Genomic DNA, 26,298 nt, shown 5'->3' on the forward strand with positions numbered 1-26,298 from the left:
ATATTGCACAATCCTAAGCTCTATTTATGTTTATTGAAAAAACTAAACAAAACAACTAAAATAATGACTAAAACGCTTAGAGCTTTAAGGGCTACCCTGAGTAGCATGAACTGTATTATTACATGTATAAATTATAAAAAGGTATAAATTATTTTGGATGACTTTTTTTTTATTGATTTAAGATTTTTATGACGATTATGATCTACTTGCACCATGACCAGGATAAAACATTTTAATTAATACTACTACTACTAATAATAATACTGGCTCCACCTGATACACCTGTTCGACAGGTAGCTCTGCGCATGCGCAGGATTTGGGCCAAACATGGACGATGCGGAACTTTAACCCCTCTGCGTGTAAACTGCCGAAACCACATCTTTAAACCTTATCTTTAGTACTAAAATGGGTTTATTACGACCACACAGAACTTCTCCTGAACCCGGAATGTGTTTGGTTTTATTTCTCAGCCTCGGTAAGTGTGTTTTTTTTTAATTGTTGTTTAAGGAAAATAAAAGACGCGCGACCTGCGTTCACAAAAACGGCGTTTTATATGTATTTTTAAGTTACTGGGAAATAAATCTCGAGTTTCGAGTGGTGTTTTATACGGCAGTGAGTGTTTATACACGGGTTTATGGTGTATTAAGGGTCATAAAGTGTTATTTGCGCATACCAAGTTTGTTTGGTTTCAGTTTTTTTTTTTTTTTTTTTTTTAAAAGCGGAAGTGCGCGTGCCCAGTAGTGCCGTGCGCTGCGGCCATTAGTTATTATTGTTACACCTGGTGCGCGTGTGAAGGGGGCGGGGTTTGGGTCCTGAGGCGCGAGACCGGAAGTATGAGTTAGAGTTAGAGTAATGGAAAGTTTTGGGGAAATATTTGCATTTAACAAATGTAAAAAAAAATAAACTAAACCAGGAAAAAAAACACAACTTTTCTGTTATTTCTGTCCAGCTTCTTTCCCAAACCCATCACACTGCTAAACTCCCTACACTACACTGTTAAACTACTTAAACCACTCATGCTGTAGATTTGTATTTGTCCCCAACTCTCTTAATATTTACACAATTTATGTCTATATACAGTACATTGCACAAATATGCAATATATACATGCAAATTGCAATATATATTGCAAAAAAAAGAGCGCTGCTCTTTTTTGTACAGTTGTCTTTTATATATTCAGTATATATACAATGTGTGTGTACAGTATATACACTATAGTGCCAAAAACTATTCGCCCGCCTGCCTTCACATGCATATGAACTTGAGTTACATCTGAATCTTAATCCATGGGGTTTAATATGATGTTGGCTCTGCCCCATTTGCAAGTCTTCTGTGAAGGCTTTCCACAAGGTTTAGGAGTGTGTTTATGGGAATGTTTGATTATTGAGTGCATTCGTGAGGTCAGACACTGATATTTAACTATTTATTATAAAAATGAATTCATAATCAGTATTTTTTATCTTTTTCTTTTTGCATTTATATTCTTTAATCCAGTTAAACATACCCTTGTCATTACTCACCTCTTGTACATGTTTGTGGATTTTTTTTTGATGTTGTTGTTTTTTTGGCTGTTTATTTATTTCCACTTTTCTTCCTTTCCCAATTAATTGCTCACAATATAATTTTTTCACGCTACATACAGGTATTTATCTTCTGCTTATTACAAAGGTTGTCATTTTGGCACGTATAAAGGATAGTGTAGATTACAGTGTTGCACATAGACCTGAGTGACGGATGACACACAGGATTTAGCATTTAACCCCCACGCGTGGTTTTGTCAATTTAAATCGTGGCTTGTTTTCAGAGTTCAGAGCTTTAACTACATGCTAACGTGAACCGCAGATCCGTAGACACAGTAACTGCTCGGTTTTAAGGCTGTTAGCAAAAATGCTGATGAGCTGTTAGTCCAGGATTCTTCTCGTCTTTCAGATCAGATACTTGAAGGTCAAAGACACCCACTGAGAAGCCTTGAGTTTCAGGAGTGCGCGAGCGCCAGTGTGAGAATTTTAATCAAGGTATCGCACAAGGAAGAAAGGCTGCGAAGTAAGTGATTGAAAGGAAACTCGATGACCTCGACAATCCTTTTCACCGGGATCTTTCTGTCACCAGACGGCTGGGTGGTTTTCACTCTGGTGGAGAACAGCACATAATCTCAGAGATTAAAACAAAGAGAGCGGCGTTACATGGCTGACTCGCGCCATGCACATCCTGTTTCAGTGCAGTTTTAAACAAATAAGATTCATTAGCAGTGCTCTTAAAGACAGCTTGTCAGCTTCTAATAAATCCTTATTTACTTCATAGTGTATAAATTCCATCGAAATGCTAATAACCTTCTGTGAAAACTGCTGTTATTTGACATTCTGTTGATTTGTCGAGCTTTTTAGTTAGAGCCACTCGCTCCATTTACTTTCCTGGAGTTCTTAGTGCACTTAGTGGTGGAAAATGGGAACTGCTCCTATAAATAAATGTCCATTGGGGAAAGAATCCCATTGCCCCGTGCTCAGGGGCGGCGAGGAACACTGCACAGGGCACTTAATTACCAGCTTTTTAGAGTGAACGACACCAGATTGTGGTTGTTGAAAGATTCTACCCACAATGGATTTTGTGGAAAATAATGACAATTAAAGCTTAAGTTTTATTAAAAATAATTTTATCCACTTTTTTACATCTCTCTTCTGTGATATTAGTTCAGTCTTCTGGGCATATTAGTTACCAACTAGACAGGAAACACACAAACGCACACAAACACATATGATGTTGATGTCCCTGTAACAGATTAGTACACACAGGGGACTCTGCAGTAAACACTTTCCATTTGAAGGTGTGGAAAAGTCAATAACACTCTATTGGATCCATGAGTAGAGGAAACAAATAGACAGACATAAAGACATCAGATTACACACACGGACAGAAAGTAAAATGAAAATTCATATTTTTTTTTTAGAAGTTACACAATGCTGTTACACAGAATATTGATGAAAAGATACGGAAATATTATCATCTGGAAGGGTTCTCTCTTCTGTGGTCCGTCTGGGGAAACCTGAACTGTTCAACAGCTTTACAGCAGTAGCAGAGGGACGGTCGGGCGGACCCGTTCCTAACACACCCTCCTGAACCCATGCTTGATTGTAAATTTAAAATAACTAATTTCAGTTCCACGGTTGTGAATATTAACTTTTCTTTTCCAGCGTTGTGGTCTGGCCCGGCGTCTGGTATAAAAGTCACCGCCCCGGAAGAGATAAAAGCAGTAAAAGGCGAGACGGTCACTCTGTCCTGCAAGTTCACCTCGACTCATCCACTGACCAGCCGAATATCCATCGACTGGTCCTTCAGACCTCAGAGCGGAGGCCCCTCCCATGTCGTGAGTTCATTTATCATTCACTGAGATAAGATTGTGTGTGTGCAATTGTCTGTTGTGTCTTATGGTTGTGGGAAATCGGCGAGTGTCGTTCAAGTCAAACTGGGACTTACTTATCACTATGACACTAATGACACTTGTCCCAGTGTTTCACTAGTGTTCCGATACCATAAAGGTAGAAAGATCTAGTCAGGTTTGACTTTTGTTTTTGGTTTGTTTAACGAACTGAGCTTCATGCTAGCTGAAACACAACACCTGTCACACACTAACACTGTGACCTCACAGCACGCTGTATATTTCTTCCTATATCTTACTGTCCTCATCCCTAGCTCGCTCATTAGGGACAACTGATGAAGCTGATGATCAGTTTTATCTAGAATTAAAATTTCTGTGAATCCACTTTGCCATAAAGTCCTAAAAGTGCTTTACCATGTCGACTTAATGCAGCAAAAAAAGAGGAAGTGATGGACCCCCCCAAAAAAAATTAAATCAACAGCTGTTCTGAAACGTGAAAAAATTCTCATGATGAAATTTTTATCTCTGATCATGAGGTGTAATTGTTGCTTTTTTTTTTGCCTCCAACTTTGAGGGTTGTTACAGATATGATGTCAAGTGTTAATGAGATCACCTCGATCGATCAGTCATATCTGAAGAAATTTTCAGAAGGAAAGGAAAGTGTGTAAAACTAGAGAGGAACTGCTGCAAGCTTGCTGATGTGAGGTGCAAAAATAGATAGTGATGTTAAAGTGTGAGTGAGCGCATCAGTCACCTCATACGAATGATTCATCAAATCTGTTTCGATAAAAGTATGAACCTGTACGAGGATTAATTTTACATTAAATGACTCAGTTTAAAAGAATAAATTCAAATGAATCAGTTCAAATGACTTAATTAGAGGCTGCGTCCTGATCGGCTTAAAGTACCCTTAAAAGTGCACTGTACTGGGTGTTAAGTGCGATTCCAGACCGCAGGGAGGGAACTGCGACTGGTGTAGGGATCAAGTGAACAACAGGTGTGAACTTCGCCTCAAGTGGACGTAAAAATTTCCCATCAGTCACTGCGTCTTGCTGGAGCGTAAAAATTACAGAAAAGTAAATTATATATTTATCATTATAATTAAGGACGACATCATATTAATAGGACACAATAATTTTTATTTAATCAATAAATCCTGGGCTAGTGATCTGTAAAACAAATTACAATTATCTGTACATCTTGTAAATAAATTTAAAATAATTTATTTACAAGTTATACACATATATATTATGCACTTTATAACTGTAATCTGTTTGTGTTTCAATAAATATCCAATACTCTTATGTCCGTAGTGTGAAATTTCCACAGTAGGTATCCGAGGCGCTCGTTGTTACCATGGTAACACACAATAGAAGCGATGACGGCTTTGGTGATGTCGTTTCTAACAGCGGAATTTAGACGAGGGAAGTCTCCTTAACCAGCGACCCCTGCATAGGGAGTAGGGAGCACCCTTTGAAGTAGGCTTAGGAATGGAACGCAGCCCAGGAGACTTAATTCCAATGATTTGGTTCAAATGATTCAGTTCTTTATCTGGACTTTTCTATTGATGTAGCTTGTAGTGATGATCTTTAGCCAGGAGAGAGAGAGAGAGAGAGAGAGAGAGAGTGTGTGTGTGTGTGTGTGTGTGTGTATGCGTGTCTTTGCCAAAAGCATGCTGGGAAAAATGGTGAACACACATCACTTACCTCATATGAATGATTCATCAAATCTATTTGATAAAAGTATGAAACTGTCAAAAGTTTTTACTCTGAACTTTTGTGTTGTAGTAGCGCATTAGCCAGCTGCGCGTGGGTGTGTCAGAAATCTTTCAATTGAAATTTAATAATATGATACATACACCTTACTCTTCTGATTATTTTACATACAAAATATTTAAAATATTTTATCTGATTTTATTAAAATGCTGGAGTCTAATTATTAGAATCCTGATCAAATTCGATCATGGTGAAATACTTGCTGATACTGTGCGATCATGTTGTTAATGTTATTATTAATATTATTATTATTATTATTTTAAAACAAACGCCCCTTTGCGTAAACTCGTGTAATATCTGAACAGTGCAGAGTCAATGAGTTCAGAACACAGAGTTCAGCTGCACGTCCTCGCTTTGTGCTCTCTGCGCTTTTAGAGACCACGTTAAAGGTCTGAAACGTGTCTCGTGTCTCTGGGGAATTCGTCCGGACGTCTGAAGTAAGCTGCTGGAGTCGTTTCAGTCGCAGCCCAAGTCACATAAATCTGCTGAGGCTCCAAATATTCATCTGAGTTTATTGAGCGAGAGGGTCAAGTCTGTGAGGTGTGAGTGACCGGGTTCAGTGGCACGGCATATTTAAAGCTCTTTCTGTGTGTGTGTGTGTGTGAGACATATGAAAATGAATAGCTAGAGAATGAGTTTCATGAAATATTAAGCAGGAGCAGAGGCTCAGGATGGTGTGGGTGTGTGTGTGTGTGTGTGAGGTGCGACGTGAAATTGAAAGGGATCTGAATCGAGAAGCGGTGTGTCAGAGACAGGGTGTGTCTGTATGATGATGTCATCGTCACCCACTCCCAAATATTTAACATGACAGTAGGTGTGTGTGTGTGTGTGTGTGAGAGAGAGAGAAAGAGAAAGAAAGAGAGAGAAGTGAATTAAGGGCACTCAGTCAAACAGCCACTCTACCTAATTAGCTCTCAGAGGAGCGGTGATGATGTCATGGCCGTCTTAAATGGAAAAAATTCTCTCTGTCTCTTTCTTTAAATCTTTCCCTCCGTCTGCCTGTCTGTTTCTTTCTTTGTCTTCCAGTTTCTCGCTCCAGTCTTTTTCTTTGTCTCTCTCATGTCTCCCTCTCTTTCCCTCTGTTTTTCTGTTTTTCTTTTTCTGTCATTTTTTTCTCATTTTGATTTTCTCGCTCTCGCTTCCTCCTTCTGTTTTTCTCACTTTGTCACTTTTGCTCTGTCTTTCTCAGTCTTTCTGCCCCTCCCTGTTTGTGTCTTTTAATATTTATCTTCGTCTGTCTTTGTGTCTCCCTTGTCTGTCTGTCTCTGTCCATCCCCCGCTTTTTGTCTTTAACTTTCTCTCATTCTGTCTTTCTGTAGGTAGTTACTGTCTCTTTATGTCTCTCTCTCTCTCCCTCTCTCTCCCTCTCTCCTTCTGTCTCTTGTAACCCTGATGTCATGTTTGTAAAACCTGATCGCTCTTCATTAGTTTATTTATTAATCGCTCTGTGTTTTGCTTCTGTCACACTTTTTAACAGATTATTATGTAAATGAGACGTGGCTTTGACAAACACAGCTTTAATTAACTAATCCATATTAAAGATTTTTTTTTCTTCCAAAGAACATTCGTTCCGTGACTGGAAATAATCGAATCAGATTCCGTAACTCCGCTCCCGATAACCTGGAGAGCTTACCGCATTTCTTCTCGTTGTCACGATGACATCACCAGCGTCACCTCATCAGCGCCTCTTTCGGGAGGAAGCGCTAATCTCAGCCGGTAAATCCGCTCTGACTTTTAAACATCGAGAAAACTGGAGACTCCTTTTAGACAAATTTCACATAACCCCAGTTAACCTTTACATAGAAGCACTACTGTATAGCTCCCACTGGTGTTCAGGACAGGAAGTACGAGCTGTGTTATAGCCCTCACCCGCACGCTGTTTGTCAGATAATCGCTCACGCGACCGTAAAGCTCTCAGTCTCCTGGTCTTAGCTCGTCCATTCTCTCTCTCTCTCTCTCTCTCTGTCTCTCTTATTAAATGTCATTGAACAATTACAGGACACTTCACTTGTCTTCATTAGTCTGTCCCTTTGGTTTATTTTCATTTCATTCCCCACTCAAGCTAAGAGATAATTAAAGAAAACAAAAAAAGTTCTACTATATATAAGAGTTGTGTGATTTGATTCAACAAATTGATGAGTCGGGTTTTGATTCAGAACAGATTCGCACTTAAAAACGTTAAATATTCCACAGCTTTTGCAGAAAATACAAACCGCTTCCAGTAGACTGTAAAGTTCTTGCAGACAAAGATTTAGCAAGACAATTTATACAATATTTTAGATACCTTTTAGTAGTAATTAAAAACCTGTAAATTCAAATAATTCAACACCAGTAAGAAATACAGCTGCTTGAGACAAATCAGATAATAAACATTATCGCTGATTCACAGCTGATCTGTGTAACGTTGTGAAATTTCTATCTGTAGCTTTTTCAGCATGTCGAAGTAAAAAACAAAAAGTTAAAATTTAGATTTTCCTGTCCACACTGTTAAGATGTGAAGAATTACGAGATCAGAGCAGGTATCGAGCACAGGACCCGAGGTGAAACTCAACGTCAGTGTTTTAAACCCGACGTCTCTTCACTCCGCTGACATCGGTGTGGGGAAACAAAAAATCGCCAAGTCATTCCTTCACTCCTCTCCTTTCGGCTGGATACGCTTCTTCTCATTACCGTTCCAATCTTTAACTAAAACTAAAAGCTGTGATCAGCGTCAGGCTGTTTTCCAGAATCAAAACCAGACAGTCGCCTCACAAATTTACTTTGTGTAAAAAATACACTGACTGGCCAAAAAATAAATAAATCAATTAATTAGTGGGCCGTGTCAAGCAGGGGAAACAACTAAGGAGATTCGAAATGACTGGAACTGGGTTATTAAGAACGCTTAGTGCTGAAGCGTCAACTTTGTAAAGGAAAAAATATAAATGGTAAAAAAATAATAAATCAGTAAAAACAAGAGCTGTGTTTATTAGTGAACGTAATGTCATTTCTACACACACACACACACACACACACACACACACACACACACACACACACAATATGATAAGAACTCACAGGATTGGGACTAAACAGCTGTGTGTTTATACGAAAACCACTTGTCTTCAGTTTGAGAGCTAGGGAGTGTAAAGATGAGACTTTGGAGTGATAGGAAAAGGTCATGTGACCTGATGAGCCCAGACTGAGCCTATACAAGACTGACAACAACAACCTGTCTCTTGTTATTAAGCAGGTAAGAAGCCTGGCTAGTAAGGCTAGCTATCCTTAGAACCCTGCTGGGTTACTTCAACATAGAAAACAAACCTTATTGTTTAATAACATTGTAATCAATTCTTATAAAATATTAATGTTTGATTAATAACATCCCTTTTATATATATAGTACATTCTCACTTTTTCCCCTTCCAGTTCTTTCACTTCTATTCAGTGTCGTACCCTCCGGAGGACGGGTACTTTAAAGGGCGTGTGCAGTGGTACGGTGAACCGGCGCGAGGCGACGCATCAATCCGGCTCCTGAACGCCTCACTGAACGACAACGGCACTTACAGCTGCGCCGTCCGCAACCCGCCCGACTTCCAGGGTCCTCCCTCGAGCACCGTCCTCACAGTCGGCCTCAAGAGTGAGAAACACCTTCTGTTCATTCTGCTCAACAGGAAGATTTTACAAACCACTTCTAATTTCAGGCTGCAGTTTTTAGCCTTAATGTACACAACAGGTCGAAAGTTTAAAAAGGCGTTCATGTAAACCATGAATAAGCACGATGAGATACCAGAAAATATGTACATTAAATGTCGTTAAACAGAAAGTAGATTAAGACATTTTGGACAGTTTTGGTTCTTTATTTGGAGTCATTAGAGATTAAAGTTAAAAGAGTAAATAAAATAAAAATAATCCAGATTTACTCAAGGCATGATGAAATAGAAAAATGTTCTCTTTTACAAATAAAAAGCAAAATAAAAAATATAAAAACCTGCACAAATGTACTGTATAAACATTAAAATCTTTTATCCTTATCAACATTTTGCAAAGCAGTTGATTATAGAACCTGATTTTGATTCTACAAGCAGATACACTTTTTGTAATGTTTAGTTTTTAAGTGTAGTATAAGTCTGACAAGCTATGTATGTATTGCTAACATACATGGGGCAGTTTAATTGTCTCAGATTACTGTTTTTTAGAATTACACCAAAATCTTTCTTTTTTTAAATTACAAACATGGTTTGAATGTTTGTTACATCCTTAATCGTGTCTTGTTTTCTTTCTTCCCCAGAAACGAGTGTGCACTTCTCAGATGTCGCCATGCTGCTGTTCTTCATCCTCCTGCCGTCGTCGTTGATCGCGATGGTGCTCTTAATGAGAATGCTCTGTCCATGTTGCTCTCCACGGGTCAGGGGCTCGCATTTCGGCAATCACTCCCCCATAGAGGTCGTTGACGGGGAGGAAATGCTCACATACAGGTCTCGGGTCATATTATATCCGCACTTTGGCACTTTGATATTCTCTCAGAATGACCTGTGAGGCATATGAATACGCAGAGGTAGGAGCAGACAAGGTTAAATAGGCACTCGGTACATCCGTAATCAGCAGAAAGGTACATCAGAATGCACAACACAACGATCAGCTTGAAAACGAAGCAGATGAATAGGTGTTTCTAATAAAGTGGACAGTCAGTGTGAATTTTTATTTTTTTTATTTTTCAAAAAATGTTTCTTGTGCACATAAAAAGAAATTGTTTATTTTTTTATCTTCCAAAATTTAGTTTCAGGTTATAATGTAACACTACAGAGTATAAAAGTGTGTGTGTATAGCATGTGTTTATGTAATGTGTGTTTGCTTCTCTGCAGTAAGGAGTGTGCGTATCATCACCCCCCATCGGCGCAGATGCCTGCCACGTGCTGCGGGATGTATATAGAGGTCAGAATCTCATATTTATGAGCTAATTCACAGAGATTATGTAATCATATACAGTGGAACCTTGGATTACGAGCATAATTTGTTCTGGAAGTGGACTCGTTTTTCAAAACACTCATAAATCAAAGCGAATTTCTCTATAAGAAATAATGGAAACTTAAATTACCCGTTCCACAGCCCCAAAAAATAAAAACATAAAAATAATTAATAGAAAATATATAAGAAAAAATGAATCCCGACAGATAAGTGTTTCCGTTTATGCACGTAGGCGCTGTGAGTGTGTGTGTGTTTGTGTATGTGTGTGAAGTAGAGCTGTAGCTGTCGAATATTTTAGTAATCGAGTATTTTATAAAAAATGTTATCGAGTAATCGGATAAAATTTACTTTTAGTTAATTAAACAGCAACTTAAAATGTATAAGAGAAACAAAGATTAATTGGTTTTCTTTTTAGAAAAATCAACATTTAAAAAAATGCATACAGCATTTTATTAAAAATAAACATTGTCATTTTTCACAAAACAAAGAATAGCTTAAAGTTGACTGAGATGAAGTGCATTACAGTGCCATACATTTTGATTTTAAAGCCTTTTCTTAGATGCAAAAACCAAAAAAAATATGGTATTTTAAATGACTAAGTATCAAAAAAACTAAGGCAAACATTAAATTAAATAATGTTACAAAAACATTTAGTTGTGCAACTTAACTTTCTGGACTAAAAGTTTCTAAATCTACAGCTTAGACATATCATTAGCCTTTACTGACAATGTCTGTTGTTTTCTCTTGCTGGTTTCTTCATCTCTTGACTCGCTGATATTTTTATCGCTCTCTTCCATTTTGCAGCCCGCAACAGAACGCTCCCTCAAATTATTACACAGCTAACTGTTTGCGTCTTCTTCCGCTTTGTGTGTGACATAAGCACTTCTTCGTACACGCGTGCACGGATGTTGATTATACCAGTGAGAGACGCGCACTAAGACCCAGCAGGGAAGACGATAGAGACACACGAGAAAAAAAAAACGTTGGCTCAGTTGTGATCACGTGATGCTCTGCATCAAAACAAGAATCGCATGCGTGATACATGATACTCGGTACTCATAAACCAAGACTTATTAGTTTTTCAAGTCAAAATTTATTTAAAATCTTTGCTCGTCTTGTGGAACACTCACAAACCGCGTTACTTGCAATCCGAGGTTCCCATGTATATACAAAAATTATGAAACTGACCCCTAAAGCTAACATGCTTATAAATAAGCTAGCCAGCATCGGTGTCATTTGAGAACATTAGCTAATATAAACAGAGATGTCCCTTAAACATGGTACGAGCCATGGCTAGCCGAGGTTCTTGTTAGCAATTCAATGTAAATAGCAGAGTAGCTAGCTAGAGCTGGATTATAATTAATGAGATACTTTCACAGGAGCTTAACCTTACCTTCAGTACCTATTTACCCTTGATAGCTAGCACAACACAATAGTGGTCTCTGTGTTCACGCTTGCAACTAACTTTTATGACTTGTCACGTTTGGGTGGGGCCTGTCCGCCATTTTGTTTCAGTTTCAGAGACAAACAGGAGTAGTAGTAGATATAGCTTCCAGAGTTAACTTGTTAATAAATAAACTAGCTTTGCTATTATTTGAGAATAACAGATAAACCTTAACAGTCTGTTAAATATGGTGTCAGGTATAGGAAGTCAAGGCCGTCATTAGCAACTAAACATGAATAGAAAAGTAGCTAGCTAGAGCAAAATTATAATTACTGTGGTATTTTCTGCAGTAGCTAAAAGTTACATCCTTAACCTAGATAGCTACATACATTCTTCAAAGATTTTCTATTTGTGTATTTTTGTCGTACAGTTATTTATTTTTTTAACTTTAGTTTTTATATTTTATTTTATTCTTTCCTAGTTTTATTTACCCTTTATTTTAATTTTCATATTTATTTCCTATTACTCTTCATAGTCTTCTATTTAGGTCACGAGCAGTTGCCTAAGCATTTGACTGCATATCGTACTGTGTATGACTGTGTATGTGGCAAATAGAATTTGAATTTGAGCTAGTATAGCACAATGGTAGTTGTCCAGTCTCTGTTCAGGCTAGAAACTTTTATGACTTGTAGCTGGTCATGTACAGTACATGGCAGGGCCTGTCCACCATTTTGTTTTACTTCCAGTAAGAACTTTGGATATAACTGTTATTTGATAATTTTAGCTGAACATATATACTTTACGTTAAATATAGTTTAACATGGTATGAGCGATCGCTAGCCGAGGCTGTCATTAGCGCCTAAATGTGAATAGCAAAGCAGCTAGCTAGTTCTGTATTATAATTATTGATGTACAGCGTAACCACGAATTCCCTTCCTTACTAATTTTAGCTTTAAGAATTAAATTTTTGCAACCTAAGATCTTACAAACAAACCGATAAACAACTCGGACATAAACCGGTTCATAAATTTTACTGTTTTTCTCACACATTTTTGTGCAAGATTTAGTGAAGACATAGCACCATGGGTCACAAGAAAGTTAGCAAGGGTGGTAGCATGAAGAAAAGGGAGCCCCTTTAGTCTGCTTTCTAAAGAATCCTGTACCAAGAGGAATCATAAATTAAGGTTATGTGAGGTTTAACGTCTATTTATTTTATATTTTACATTTAGGTATTTGGCAGACGCCCTTATCCAGAGCGACTTATTTTATCTCATTGTACATCTGAGCAGTTAAGGGTTAAGGGCCCAACAGGGACAACATGGTGATCATGAGATTTGAACTTGGGACCTTCCGAACCATAGTCCAATGCCTTAACCACTGCCCTGGATTTGCATGATTTCTTATGGAAAAATGTGTCGGTTGATGAATTTTCGCACTAAGAATTTGGCACCAGAAAGGATTAAATTCATATGCAAAAAGTACCGGAAAGATGGAAACCTAATCACAGCGCCAAAACTCGCAGTGAATCATGAGAAACCGTACTTACGGCCACCGCACGAAACCGCGTTTGGGCCAAACTTCACTGAGTGATGATGGTAGAATAATTATAAAGGTCTTGACTTAAACAACATGCATGAGGAATCACAAAGGACTTTTTATTTTCTGCAATGGAAAAGTACTCGAACTAATTACTTTTATCAGAAAGTAATGCTGTAATGTAACAGATTACTTTTTAATGACAGTAATTTTGTAATGTAATTAGTTACTTTAAAAAACTAACGTCACCCAGCACTGCTAAATGGTTCGTACTTAAGGTAGACAGCTAGCCTGACACAATGGTGGTAATCTAATTGTGTAAACACCAACAGCTCGCTTTTATGACTTAAAGCTTTTCACTTGTGGGCGGGGCCTGTTTACCGTTTTGTTTTGAGTAAGAGTAGTAGCTAGATACGGCTAATAATGCTAACTAATAATACACAAATTTAAAACCAGACACATTTGTCCTGCTTGGAGATCCTCCTGATGGAGTTGTTTGTGTAAAAATTGCTGCTAAACTAACTTATTTGTGGTAAAAAAAAAATCAGTGAATAGTCATGCTCTATTTTTTAACGTTTCTTTTACTTTTTCTTCTGCAGGACTCGGATGAAGATTGTCGCAGATATGTCGAGAAGCACCACATGGAATTACAGGCCGAGTCGCAGTGTTAGCGCTCTCTGTACCACAACGCTCTCATGGAAAACATCTTCATTATCATTTAATACTCTCACACACATACACATAAAAAACAATCAAACAAATGCTTTACAGCTACTCTGATCTGAAGTCAGTTTTACCAGAGCTCCTTCAGCTTTCGGTCGTTTGGATTCTTTTTAGCTTGCTGATTTAGCTTTATATTTCTTCCTGTTAGCTTTGATTTAGAATGCTCTAGAAAGCTAGTCACAGTTCCTTAGTTTTTACCAGGCATTTCTACACAATAACGCTAGCCATTGGCAAAAAATAAATTAATCTTGTGTTTGCTAGCTGATTGGTAGCATTTTTGCTGTTTCAAATTTGGAATAAATTCTCTCAGAGCTAATACACAAATGCTGATGTGGCTAACATGGGTGATTCTCACCATGGTTAGCCATGCTAGCTATCACTGAGTTTAGCACCTAGAAATATTTTTGCATGTGATTAGCATAAATGATTTATTGTCTGAAAAACTGACTACTAGAACTTTCTGTGAAAAAGCTGAGTTTCTAACACTAATCTCCACAACTTTATCCGTACGCAAGATTTCAAAACTGAACACTAAGAAGCATTGAGTCATGCTAATTCAGGCTCTGTGGTACTGTGTCCAGTAATAGCAGCAATGTAAAGTATTTATTAATGGTATTAATGGTGGCACTAGTGATGACGAAACAAAGCTGCTGACTAGTGGCCGTGTTTCAAACTTGTGAGGATGTTAGCAAAAAAAGTACTTTAATATAAATGAAATTAAATAATAAAAAATAAATTAACGCATGCTAGCATGTGATATTTGCATAATGCTAGCTTAGCCCTGTTCTACAAGCAGGTTTACCGTTTAATACCTTTTGCGAAATTTTCCAGAACGAAGTTTATCTTTTTTTTTTTTTTTTGGACTGGATGATGCTAATGCAGCTTTTGGGTGATGAAGCATGTACAGATAAAGGTGCAGCTAAAAAAAGGGACAATTTAAAATAAAATTAATGAAAATTATCTATAGTTCATGTTTAAAAAAAAAACAATGTGGACTTCATCCGAGGTTTATCACTTTTTATTACCTTGATTTGTTTTTGTGTATGAAGATATTTTGCATCATATATATGAACGTCAACCTGCTGTTTTGTATTATTTCTACCTTGTTGCATTTCTTACACACACTCTAACATCATTCACTAAATAGAAGTTTAATGGGTGTAATTTTGTAAAATCTGTCTTTAAATGTAAATATATTTGTGCACGCACCTTATTATAAAATGCACAGTTACAGATGCTCTTGTAAAAAAAACTAAAAACTGTAAAGTCACAGTCCGGGTTTATTGTGTATTTATTTAAGGATGTAAATTAACATTTTGAGTATATTGTTAATAAGAATATATGCAAATTGAATAAATGAAATTAAATGTGTATAGTTCTGAGCTCTGGTTTTTATTAGTCTGTATTAAATCTATTAAAAAAAGAATGCACCGATATTTTTTTTTAACCGGTTAAATTTAGATTTTGTGAAAGTTTTCCACTAAAGCTATGTTTTTGGTTCAAGCTACCATGATGTGACTGAACAACTATGAGCAACGTTAGAGTCTTTTCATTGTGCCGAAAAACAAAACGCAGTCATGAGAGGAAACCTCTATCTTTTTGTTTTATATATTCGCTGAATGTTCACGGGAATGACTGCTCCGAGCTCCGAACCACCTCGGCCGAGAATGTCATTCACCGACGTGCGGCCTTCTTTAAAACATTCGAATGTTTTACTGAGGCGAAGAATCACCGTACTGTGTCTGAAGTCTTCTGTAAATGTCAATCGCTTTAACGCTTAAAAATTTTATCACATTTTTTTTTATCACATTTTATTTATGACTTGAACGCTGTGTGTAGCCTCTAAAAATAAAAATCTTTGGATTTACATGCTTGGATTGGTCCTTGCTTAATTTGCACGTTAACAAATAAAACCTAGCTACACTGCATGACCAGAGGCACAGATAATCTCTACTGCTTCCTTCCGAGCTTAATTCATCCTCAGAACGTCGCTAAACATTTAATGAGAGTTTGTACGAGACAGGATGCAATGAAACCACGTTTATCCTCAATACTATATCTGCATTAGGCGACTGTGTGAGTTCTCCCCCTGCGGTTAAATCTATCTCTAGTGTAAAGTGGCTTTTTTTTCCCCCTCTCCTCTGGGGAAAGCAGGTATTGCCTCCTCTGTAGACGCTGTGGTTTTTCTTCCCCTAATGGCCTGCTTACTATGATAAAGAGCAAGATGGCTGTAGATGGAAGTAAACCGCAGCTACCGCAGGAGGAAGTCGGCTTTGAATCGCAAGGCGCGTGTACATACAGTACGTGTAGGCGTTTACTTTTATTTTACGTTTTTAATCATCCGAATAAAGGATTGACACACATCTGAGAGGACGCTGATGTGGTGGTGTGTTTTAAACAAGATGAAAAGAAAACGTGAGTTAATGCGCTGGTTCTAATCCCTTGTCGTTTCTATAGCAGCGGCTCAGTCTTGTACTGTGAATACTCAATGTGTGACGTTCCTTTAAGGAGACATTTATGTAACATTTATGGAAGGAGTCTCCGATGTCAGTGCCGTGTAATCATTATATTGGGTGTACAAATTCTTAACTGCTTTTTTTTTTTTCAGCTCCTAGATTAAAAAATTTATCTCATCAGGATTATTATTATTATTGATGCGTTCTGATTCGTGCGTGCATATCTTTTACACAACCAACATGAACCTGGGAACTCTCTGATGGGATTGATTCCTCGCACCTGAGTCGAGGTCACGACTCGAAAAACGTGTCCAACTGCCTGAAAAAAGGCTCCTGTGTACCTGAAAAGGGTCCTAGGTCCTTAAGGGGTTAAAGAGTTCACACACAGTTCCTGGGGGGGGTATCTGTGAAAAGTGTGTGAAAAATGTTACTTAAGACCGAGACTGATCGTAGGAGTCTCTAGAGTAAGTGCGGTAGCCCAGCTTCCATATTTGAAAATTCATTTGATCAGGATTATTATTATTATTGATGCAGTGTGAGGCGGCACGGTGGTGTAGCGGTTAGCACTGTCGCCTTGCACCTCCAGGGTCCGGGTTTGATTCCCGTCTCTGTGTGCATGGAGTTTGCATGTTCTCCCCGTGCTTGGTGGGTATCCTCCGGGAACTCCGGTTTCCTCCCACAGTCCAAAGACATGCAGGTTAGGCTAATTGGCGTTCCCAAATTGCCTGTAGTGTGTGAATGAGTGTGTGTGCCCTGCGATGGATTGGCACCCTGTCCAGGGTGTACCCCGCCTCGTGCCCTAAGCCTCCTGGGATAGGCTCCAGGCCCCTGAATGCAGGATAAAGCAGCATAGACCATGAGTGAGTGAGAGAGTGATGCAGTGTGTGCAGATCTTCTACATGCTGTGATCACTAAGTCTTACACATCCAGAGTTTTGTTCTTGAATAAATACAAATAATTTAATTATCATAAGCATTGAAGTGTTAAAATACTGAAACACTCCATGTTGTGCTGTTCTTGGAAACCATTAAATGACCTTTTAGGTAGTAAAACTCACTCTGCACTCACCATCACTGATACGTTTCCAATTACAACCCAACATGCGGTGTTTTACTGCTTACTTGGTGTACTGTATAACCTGCATAATTCTCTCAGAATCAACATGACAATCAAGTGCTGCGTTTGCACTAATTAGTAACACACACACACACACACACACACACACACACACTTGCTTGAAATATCCTGGGGGTTTCAAGATCAGTCATTCAAGACACTTTTTTTTTCAATTTATTCTTTTGCTTCGACGTGGGAACACTGTCTGAGATGTTTATTTATTTATTTATTTATTTATTTATTTTAAATCAACACTAATGTAAAATAAACAGTGTGGCAGGAATATCAGGTGTCCTTATGTGCCATAAAAACGCACTTCAGGAATCTCGTCAGCCAAACGGGGAGTTTTGAGAAAACCGACTCAGATACAGTACACACACACACACACACACACACACACACACACACACACACACACACTTGTTTCACTTAAAAAATACACAAAAATGGATTTAGTCTAATTTTTTTTCCCAGTCACTAAAAAAACAACACGATCCAACTGAAGTCTGGACTGAATTACAGCTGCAAAACAGATGATGTGACCCCTTAAATCCCCCCCCCCCCCCACCCCCCCCACCCCACACACACACAACACTGTGGAAGCCCCGCCTCCTTCGCCTTATTTCTCGAGTCCGGGTCGAAATCTTCATTGTTGGTTTTTGCTACTGTGAATCGAGAATCGTTGCAAATTTGTTAATGTAAATCTAATTATCCAAAGATAAACAAGCTATAGTTAAACTTAGCGAAAAACTTTTCTTACAATTTCACTTCCCTTTACAAGGGTCAAAGGCCAATTTTTGGTCAAGAGTGTCAAGTTGAAGGTTTGATGAATAATCATGATAGTAACGATAAAGAGAAAGTTCTTAGAAAACAAAATGCAGGGTAGGTCTATGCCACGCCCTTTTACGGCTTGAATTTAGTTCCAGTTTTACAGCCGTGAGACAGGAATCCCCCGGTTCCTCTGGTGGAAATATACCTTCACTTCCTGAAAGCCTCCTCTGATCTGCTTAAAGGTCCTTAATTAGGATAAAAAAAAAAAAATCAGATTTCATATCCAGTGTGTATAAGGTATAGAGAGCTGAGTACAAGAAAATCCCTAGAGCACTAAATATTAGTGTTAAATCAATCTCTCTCTCTCTCTCTCTCTCTCCCTCTCTGGCCTGTTGCCATGGAGAAGGGAGCATTGTCGAGGATTTGATGGCGTCCGTTGGGGTCCTGTGAACAAGTGATGAGAGAGAGAGAGAGAGAGAGAGAAGGAGAGAGGGGGAGGAGTGCTTACAGTTAGCCGGAGTCATCGGAGGAGGATGCCGCCTGACTTGGGCTGTGGTTGCCGCAGTAACTGTTGCCGTGGAGGAAACCGCTCCTTATAGGGGTGAATGATGGAGGCTGGAGGCATCTGCTTGGACAACGCACACACACACGTCTGTGAAAGGGTTGAATCAGCACAAGTCTACTTCTGTCACATCTATATTATGAATATACATACATCTTATGTGTGTGTGTGTGTGTGTGTGTGTGAGAGAGAGAGAGATTTCTGTTTAGTGTGGGTTTTTACACTAAAATAGAATTGATTGGCTATTGTATCTTCATTTTGTATGTATGTGTGAGTGTGTGTGAGACACTAATCAGCTGAAACACAGCGGCCGATCTGCACGATCATGCTGAGAACATCGTTACATGGCTTCACACTGAGAGCAGGGGCTATTTACGGCATCAGGCGAGACACTTGTAGCGTTATAGCTCAGAATATGACGTGGGTCTGATCCATTTCCAAAAACCCAAACTCCACCCCTTATACACATCTCTGTTCCATTTTCTCAAACGCTGCACGTTAAGCTGGATGGATTTTATGGTGAAAGTCTCGCATGTTGAATGTTTAGTCGTCTTTTTTCCCAACTGATCAAATATCAGACATTTAGCTGGTACGTTATTGGATTATGATTTATTTCATACATTAGACATTAAGCTGAAGAAAAAGGTTTTGTCTCAATTATTTTAAATATTGAATGCTGGAAATTGGACATCTAGCCAGTTAGTTGTACATGGTAGGTTTTTTTTTGCTATTACACTATTGTAACTGGTTTTATCAGGGTACATACTTTGGTACAATGTTACATGTACACTATATGGACAAAAGTATTTTTTCAAACCTACATGTACTTCAATATGATGTCGGTCCCCCAGTTGGATTTGCAGCTATAACAGTTTCCACTTCTCTTGGAAGGCCGTCCACCACAAGATGTTGAAGTGTTTCTGTGGGAATTCGTGTCCATTCATTCTGTAGAGCATTTATGAGGACAGACACTGATGTTGGGCGAGAAGGTCTGGCTCGCAATCTCCGAGACAGTTTGTCCCAAAAATGCTTGATGGTGTTGAGTTCAGAGCTCTGTGTTCGGGCCATTTCAGTTCTTCACACGGAAATCTTTACTTCATGTCTTTATTTCTAATTCAATTCACTTCAGTTTTATTTGTATAGCTCTTTTAACAATTATCATTGTCGCAAAGCAGCTTTACACAATCAAAATAATTATTTAAGTTTAATGAGACGTGAACGTGTATAAATCAAAATGATAAGACTGTCCCTGATGAGCAAGCCGAGGACAACGGCAACAGTGGCAAGGAAAAACTTTCTGAGATGGTAATAGAATTGAGAGGAACTGGACTTAACAGGGAACCCATCCTCATTTGGGTGAAACGGATAGCAGGGATTGATCTGCAGTCATACTGTGTGAGACTGTAAATTCAGTATGACAGGAGATGTGTTTAGGTTAAAATTGTGTCCAGTTCGTTATTGGAGGCTCGGGTAGACTGTAGGTAACTCCAGTCCTGAACTATCGAGCGATTGAAGTCACAAGTCCTCAGAGAACAGCTGTCATCAGCAAAAGGACATTACCGTCTTTATGATAAAGTGGAACCGTCCCCAGTCACCACATGCATCCCAGGCAGACCTCACAGGGCCTTCATGTGATGAAATCTCCAACCAGAAGCGGGACACCAGGACGAGTCAAACAGATCCAGAGGGCAGAGGGGGTCTGGATCACTGGCAGCTCTGCAGCGACATGTATAGCTCAACAGAGAGACAGGAAGAGGGGGAGAAAGAGAGGGAAAGAGCAGAAGAGGATTTTGATTCATAAGGAGCAAATGCAGTGTGGATAAGATAGGTGTGATGTGCTTGTATCTTCTGGTTCTAGTGAGGACTCTCGCTGCTGCATTCTGGACTAACTGAACCTTGTTTATGCACCTAGTTGAACAACCAGACAGTAAGGCATTACAATAGTCCAACCTAGAGGTGATAAAAGCATGAACTAGTTTTTCTGCATAGTTTAGTGACAATATATTTCTTATCTTGGCAATATTTCTGAGATAAAAGAATGCTATCCTGGTAATATTATCTACATGAGCTTCAAATGAAAGACTGGGATCTATAGTCACACCGAGGTCTTTTACTGTTGTACTTGATGGAAAAGGAAGGCCATTTAATGTAACAGTGTGATCAGAAAGCTTGCTTCTAGCTGCTTGTTCAATGACTAGAACTTCTGTCTTATCAGGATTAAGCAGAAGAAAGTTAATTAACATCCAATCTCTTATGTCCTGCACACATTGCTCAACTTTAGTAAGCTGTTTTTTTCTCATCTGATCTTGCTGAGACGTATAACTGTGTGTCATAAGCATAACAATGAAAACTTCAAATTATTATAATTGCTTACGAATTATGTTGCCCAGAGGAAGCATGTAAAGAGAAAAAAACAGTGGGCTTAAAACTGAACCCTGTGGAACACCAAATTCCACTTTAGAACATGCAGAATGGTCATCATTTAAATCTACAAACTGATAATGATCAGTCAACTAGAGGGCTGTTCCCTTAATTCCTACTACATTTTCTAATCAGTAAAGAAGAATGCTATGATCAATAGTGTCAAAAGCTGCACTGAGGTCGAGTAACACAAGTATAGTGAGGCACCCCTGATTATGGGCCAATAGGAGGTAATTTACTACTTTAACAAGTGCTGTGATGAGGCCTAAATCCTGACTGATACAAGACTGATAAAATCTTTTCCAAAATCTTAGAGATAAAGGGGAGGTTTTATATAGTTATATCAAACCTCCCATTTATCTCTTCATAGTGATATCTTTATAGTCCTTGCTTTGTGCACTGGAGCGGAGTCATGTCAAAATAGAAAAGAGTCTTTACCAAACTGTTACCACACAGCAAAGCATTGTCCAAGATGTCTTAGTATGTTAAAGCATTAAGATTGTCTTTCACTGGGGATAAGAAAACTGATTGAAACGCCAGAATTTAATAATTAACAGATTTGGACAAATACTTTTAACTACAGTATATAGTGCACTGTAGTACAATACTACAGAACACATACATTATATATGTATGTATTTTTATTAATACAATAATATGGTACTGCCTTAAGTGTACCACACCAGTAGTGTGTACTAACCCATCTAATAGGGCACAGTATGTACAAAGTGCAGTACCCAGTAAGTACCCTGGTATTTACCACAGTACACACACCATAGTTCTATCATGGTACCCACTGAAGTGCCACAGGACTTACCCTGGTACTCGATGTATTTTAGTTTACCATAGTTACATTTCTTATTCCCGGTTTCTATTTTATTGGACACTGAATAATTAGTTGTTAAACAATTTTAACTGACTAGACATTGGACAAGTAGCTTCTTAGCCCGTGTATTCTTCTTCTTCTTCTTATTATTATTATTATTAGTATTTACAGCAATGGACATTTAGCTGAAATGGGACAGTTTCCACTGTTGGTGGCATTGGACCTACTTTGAAATGTTTCTGTTTTTTAGACAGTGCAGTTTAGCAGGTTGTACACTAAAAGAGTTGTTTATCACTTTAATGGGTATTGGTCACTTTGTGTTTATCACATTTCCATTTTCTCAAACATTTGAAAATTAAGTGGTTTGTTTTCTCAGACTTTTTAGCTATTTACCTGATTAGATATTTAATTAGATGTTTAGTTAGAAATCTTTCCGCATTCTTGGACACTTAGACGAATGCATTATTGGTTTTCAATTTTTCCAGTTATTGGACAATTAGCTAGCTAGGCACTCATTTTTTCAACCCCAAGGCTTAGGACTAGTGAGACAATGATTTTCTACTTTCTTGAATGTTTAACTAGTAGGGTTGCACTGTTTTGGATATTGGTACAACTGGTCGAACAATAGATATTTAACTAGGTAGATGTTGATTTCCTTTTTCATGGGCACAGCATGTGGACATTTATCTCCATATTTTTCTTCTTTTTTTCAGTTTTTTTGCCATTGGAAATTAGAATTTCTGTTTTAGACATTCATCTTGCCATAAATTTTTAATTCTCTCTTACACTAAATATTTAGTTGAAAGTTCTTTTTTTTTTTTTTAGACATTGGACGTTTATCTAATTTGTCACTATGTTTTTCGTTCTTTCTTTTTTCAATTTCTCAGACATTCAGTTGGATGGGAAATGCATTTCTATTTTTGAAGTAGACTGAACATTTAGCTAACCTAGCCATTGGTTTTCCATTTTCTACAGTATTAAAGGTTTCGGTATTGGAGGTACTGTATCCCTGTGCGGTATCACATTTACTGAAATTTAAGTAGGTAGTTGTTTTCATGATCTTAAACAATAAACTTTTTAACTTCTCATGAGGTTGATTTTGGACCTTTTTTACCTTTGTGTTTTAGGTCTTGCAAGTTGTAAATGAGTTGTAATTTTTTTTTTTTTTTTATTCATCAGCGTATTTAAAGTAAGCATGATTTGTGTTAATGTGTTTACTTCGTGTAATGGAATTGTAGCAATGAAAAACAATCCTAATAAATGTGGACGGGCAGCTGTGTTGTATCGGACACTTCAACCACAAAATCAATTAATCAATACTCGTCAATCATGCTAAAAGCAATTAAAGAGTCGTTTCACTGCAGCAATTATATCGTAAGCAGTATGAAATATATGAAAGCAGTTATATCATACAATAGACAATATGAGACGTTTTCTCCTTTAACAGTGCTGGGACGGGTATTTGTTTACCTGAGACACTGGACAGCTTCCAGGTGATTATGAATATTCATTAACATTCAGAAGCGGTCATGGTGGCATGCTCATGAGAGCCGAGGAACAATAAATAATTTATCGCATATTTAAGAAATACATTAATTTTCCCTGATGAGTTCATGTCTGTCCTTGCACGCTTTTTAAGGCTCTCTTCTTCAGTATCCCCTTAAGGCACATTTTGGATTTATTTATGTACCTCGAGGATGGATAAATGACTCCTGCACGTGTTTAATTCATGACTGCTCTATTGGCACAATGACCTCATGACCTTGTGCCCCTGTTATTGACCCATAAAGGTGTGGTGGATGTTTCTTTATAGCCTGAACACTCAGTCGAATAGTGAGAGACAAATTCAGGAAAATTCTGCTTAAATTTCTCTCTAGTTTCTTTGGCTGTTCAAGTTTTAAATTTTTTTTTTAAACCTTATCTAGTACACGGTATACTGTATATTTAAAAAGTCGTATTGTGTCGTCTCAGTTCTTAAACTTGCTTATCCAGATGCATTAGACACGCCAGGGGATCTCATAATGTCTATTAAGTAGGCTACTTTCCCTTCTCCACTCTCTCTAGTTTGGGATTTGACTATTTGTCAAAACATGTGATTCTGATCCTTTCATACATGGATGTAAAGTAAATTGGGCACTAAGTATTTACATTTACACTATAGAGCCCTGCAGTATATGGTGCGGTACACATGTATATCTATGCTCTAGAGCCATTTACACCACATTACACATGCCAATTTAGGTTGTAGGGCCACATCCTGTACACCACAGGCTCTACACATGGATGCGTATGCTTTACAGCCCTTATCAGTGCACTTTGCATGTAAATGTATGCTCTGGAGCCACATACAGTGCACTACTCTTGAAAGGGAATGTGTCATTCTAGAGCCACATACAGTGCACTACTCTTGAAAGGGAATGTGTCATTCTAGAGCCATATCCAGTGTACTACGTATACACTGTAAATGTATGCAGTAGAGCCATAAACACCTCACCAACTCACTACATGTGTAATGTATACTCTAGAAAAAATATATAGTGTATTACATGTGTACGTTCATGCTCTAGAACCATATACATCATGCTACATGTGTAGTAAATATACATTTTACATTTTAACACACTATATGTGTAAATATACACTCTAGAGTGATAGATAGTGCATTAAATGTGTAGAGTTATGCTTTAGAGCCACACAGAGCACTATACATGTGTAAATGTTCTCTCTAGAACCATAAACAGCTCTATACAAATGTACATTTATGCTCAACTGTGCATTACATTTGTATGTTTGCTCTAGAGCCATATATAGCACACTGCACATGTACATTTATGCTCATAATACACATGTGATTAAACACTCTATAGCCATGTACAGCGCACTATATGCATTAATGTGCACATTAGTGCTCTAGAGCCATATACAGAACACTACATGTGTAAATGTACGCTCTACATTTGAGACATTTTCCCATTGTGGGACAAATAAGGGTATATCTTAAAGCCCTTTAGAGCACATTAACAAGTCCTTAGAAACTGTTCATGAACATTCTCTTTCCATTTCTCCTGAAACATCCGCCCTTCCAGATCAATTTTTCTTTTTTTGGACATTTTTTTTAAATCGCGAGTGCTTGCCACACATCTTCAAATAGCCGAAGAAATTTGTTTAAGGCGGACATAGACTTTATTTAATACTACTACTACTAATAATAATGATAATAAAAAAGATTTGATATTTAATATTATTGTTCAAATCATCCCGTATGTTTGACACCCCTGCTCTAGAGCCCTTAACAGCTCACTGCATGTGTAACTTTGGGCTCCATACTGTATACTACACATGTACGGTCTAGGGGGTGGGGTTGAAGTGGGAGTGTGGATGCCTTACAGCACTCTACAGATTACAGATTAACCTCTAAAACCGGAGACTCCTTTCATACATTTTAAACAAACATCAAAAATTCATCACTACACACTCACCCCTCACGTTATAGTGCATTACGTAGTGTATATAATATTGACTCCTAAACCCTAGACATTATGTTGACCTGGAAGCGATATCTTAGCATTATAGTATGCATTAGAGACATTATTAAATAAAACAAAATAAAAATCAATGAATTGTACATGTTTGATAATTGTGAAATGTTGAAACTTTTAACTTATATACACTTATATAAAATATATGGAGTGTATAGGGAGACGGCCCTGGAATCTCACATGGATAAATAACTTAAATGAGGTTTTATTTTATATAATTTGTAGAGGACTGTATATACAGTGAGGTCTATAAGTATTTGATCCCCCTGTGATTTTACAAGTTCTCTTACTTAGAAATCATGGAGGGTCTACAATTTTTAGCATAGGTGCATTTCCACTGCGAGAGACAGAATCTAAAAAGAAAAATCCGGAAATCACATTGTATGATTTTTTTTAACAATTAAATTGTGAAATACTGTGTCAAATAAGTATTTAATCACTTGCTGCATCATTTGCTTATCAGCCGGATTTCTGATTTCTGACGGAGTCACTCCTTGGTTTTCCTGGCTGTGTGCTTTGGGTCATTGTCATGTTAGAAGACCCAGCCACGACCCATCTTTAATGCTCTGACTGAGGGAAGGAGGTTTTTGCCCAATATGTTACAATACATGGCCTTGTTCATCCTCTACTTAATACAGTGCAGTCGTCCTGTCCCCTGTGCAGAAAAACACCCCCAGAGCATGATGCTTCCAGCCCCATGCTTCACTGTAGGTATAGTATTATTGGGATGATACTCATCATTTTTCTTCCTCCAAACACGGAGAATGGAGTTAAGACCAAAAAGTTCTACCTTGGTCTCATCTGACACAGGACTTTCTCCCATGGCTCCTCTGGATCATCCAGATGGTCCCTGGCAAACTTCAGACGGGCCTG

General features: G+C 38.0%; 1 protein-coding gene across 1 annotated transcript; it reads left to right on the forward strand.

Moving 5' to 3' along the window:
- Nucleotides 1–326: 326 nt before the first annotated feature.
- Nucleotides 327–15,494, forward strand: mpzl3 (myelin protein zero-like 3). The gene is made up of 6 exons (XM_053507621.1): nucleotides 327–475; nucleotides 3,189–3,361; nucleotides 8,553–8,763; nucleotides 9,415–9,601; nucleotides 9,989–10,058; nucleotides 13,611–15,494. The coding sequence occupies exons 1-6, from the start codon at nucleotides 406–408 to the stop codon at nucleotides 13,680–13,682; spliced, it is 783 nt and encodes a 260-aa protein (XP_053363596.1). The 5' UTR covers nucleotides 327–405; the 3' UTR covers nucleotides 13,683–15,494.
- The last annotated feature ends 10,804 nt before the right edge of the window (nucleotides 15,495–26,298 follow it).

Source organism: Clarias gariepinus, chromosome 11, assembly GCF_024256425.1.
Source record: "Clarias gariepinus isolate MV-2021 ecotype Netherlands chromosome 11, CGAR_prim_01v2, whole genome shotgun sequence".
Classification (NCBI taxonomy): Eukaryota; Metazoa; Chordata; class Actinopteri; order Siluriformes; family Clariidae; genus Clarias; species Clarias gariepinus.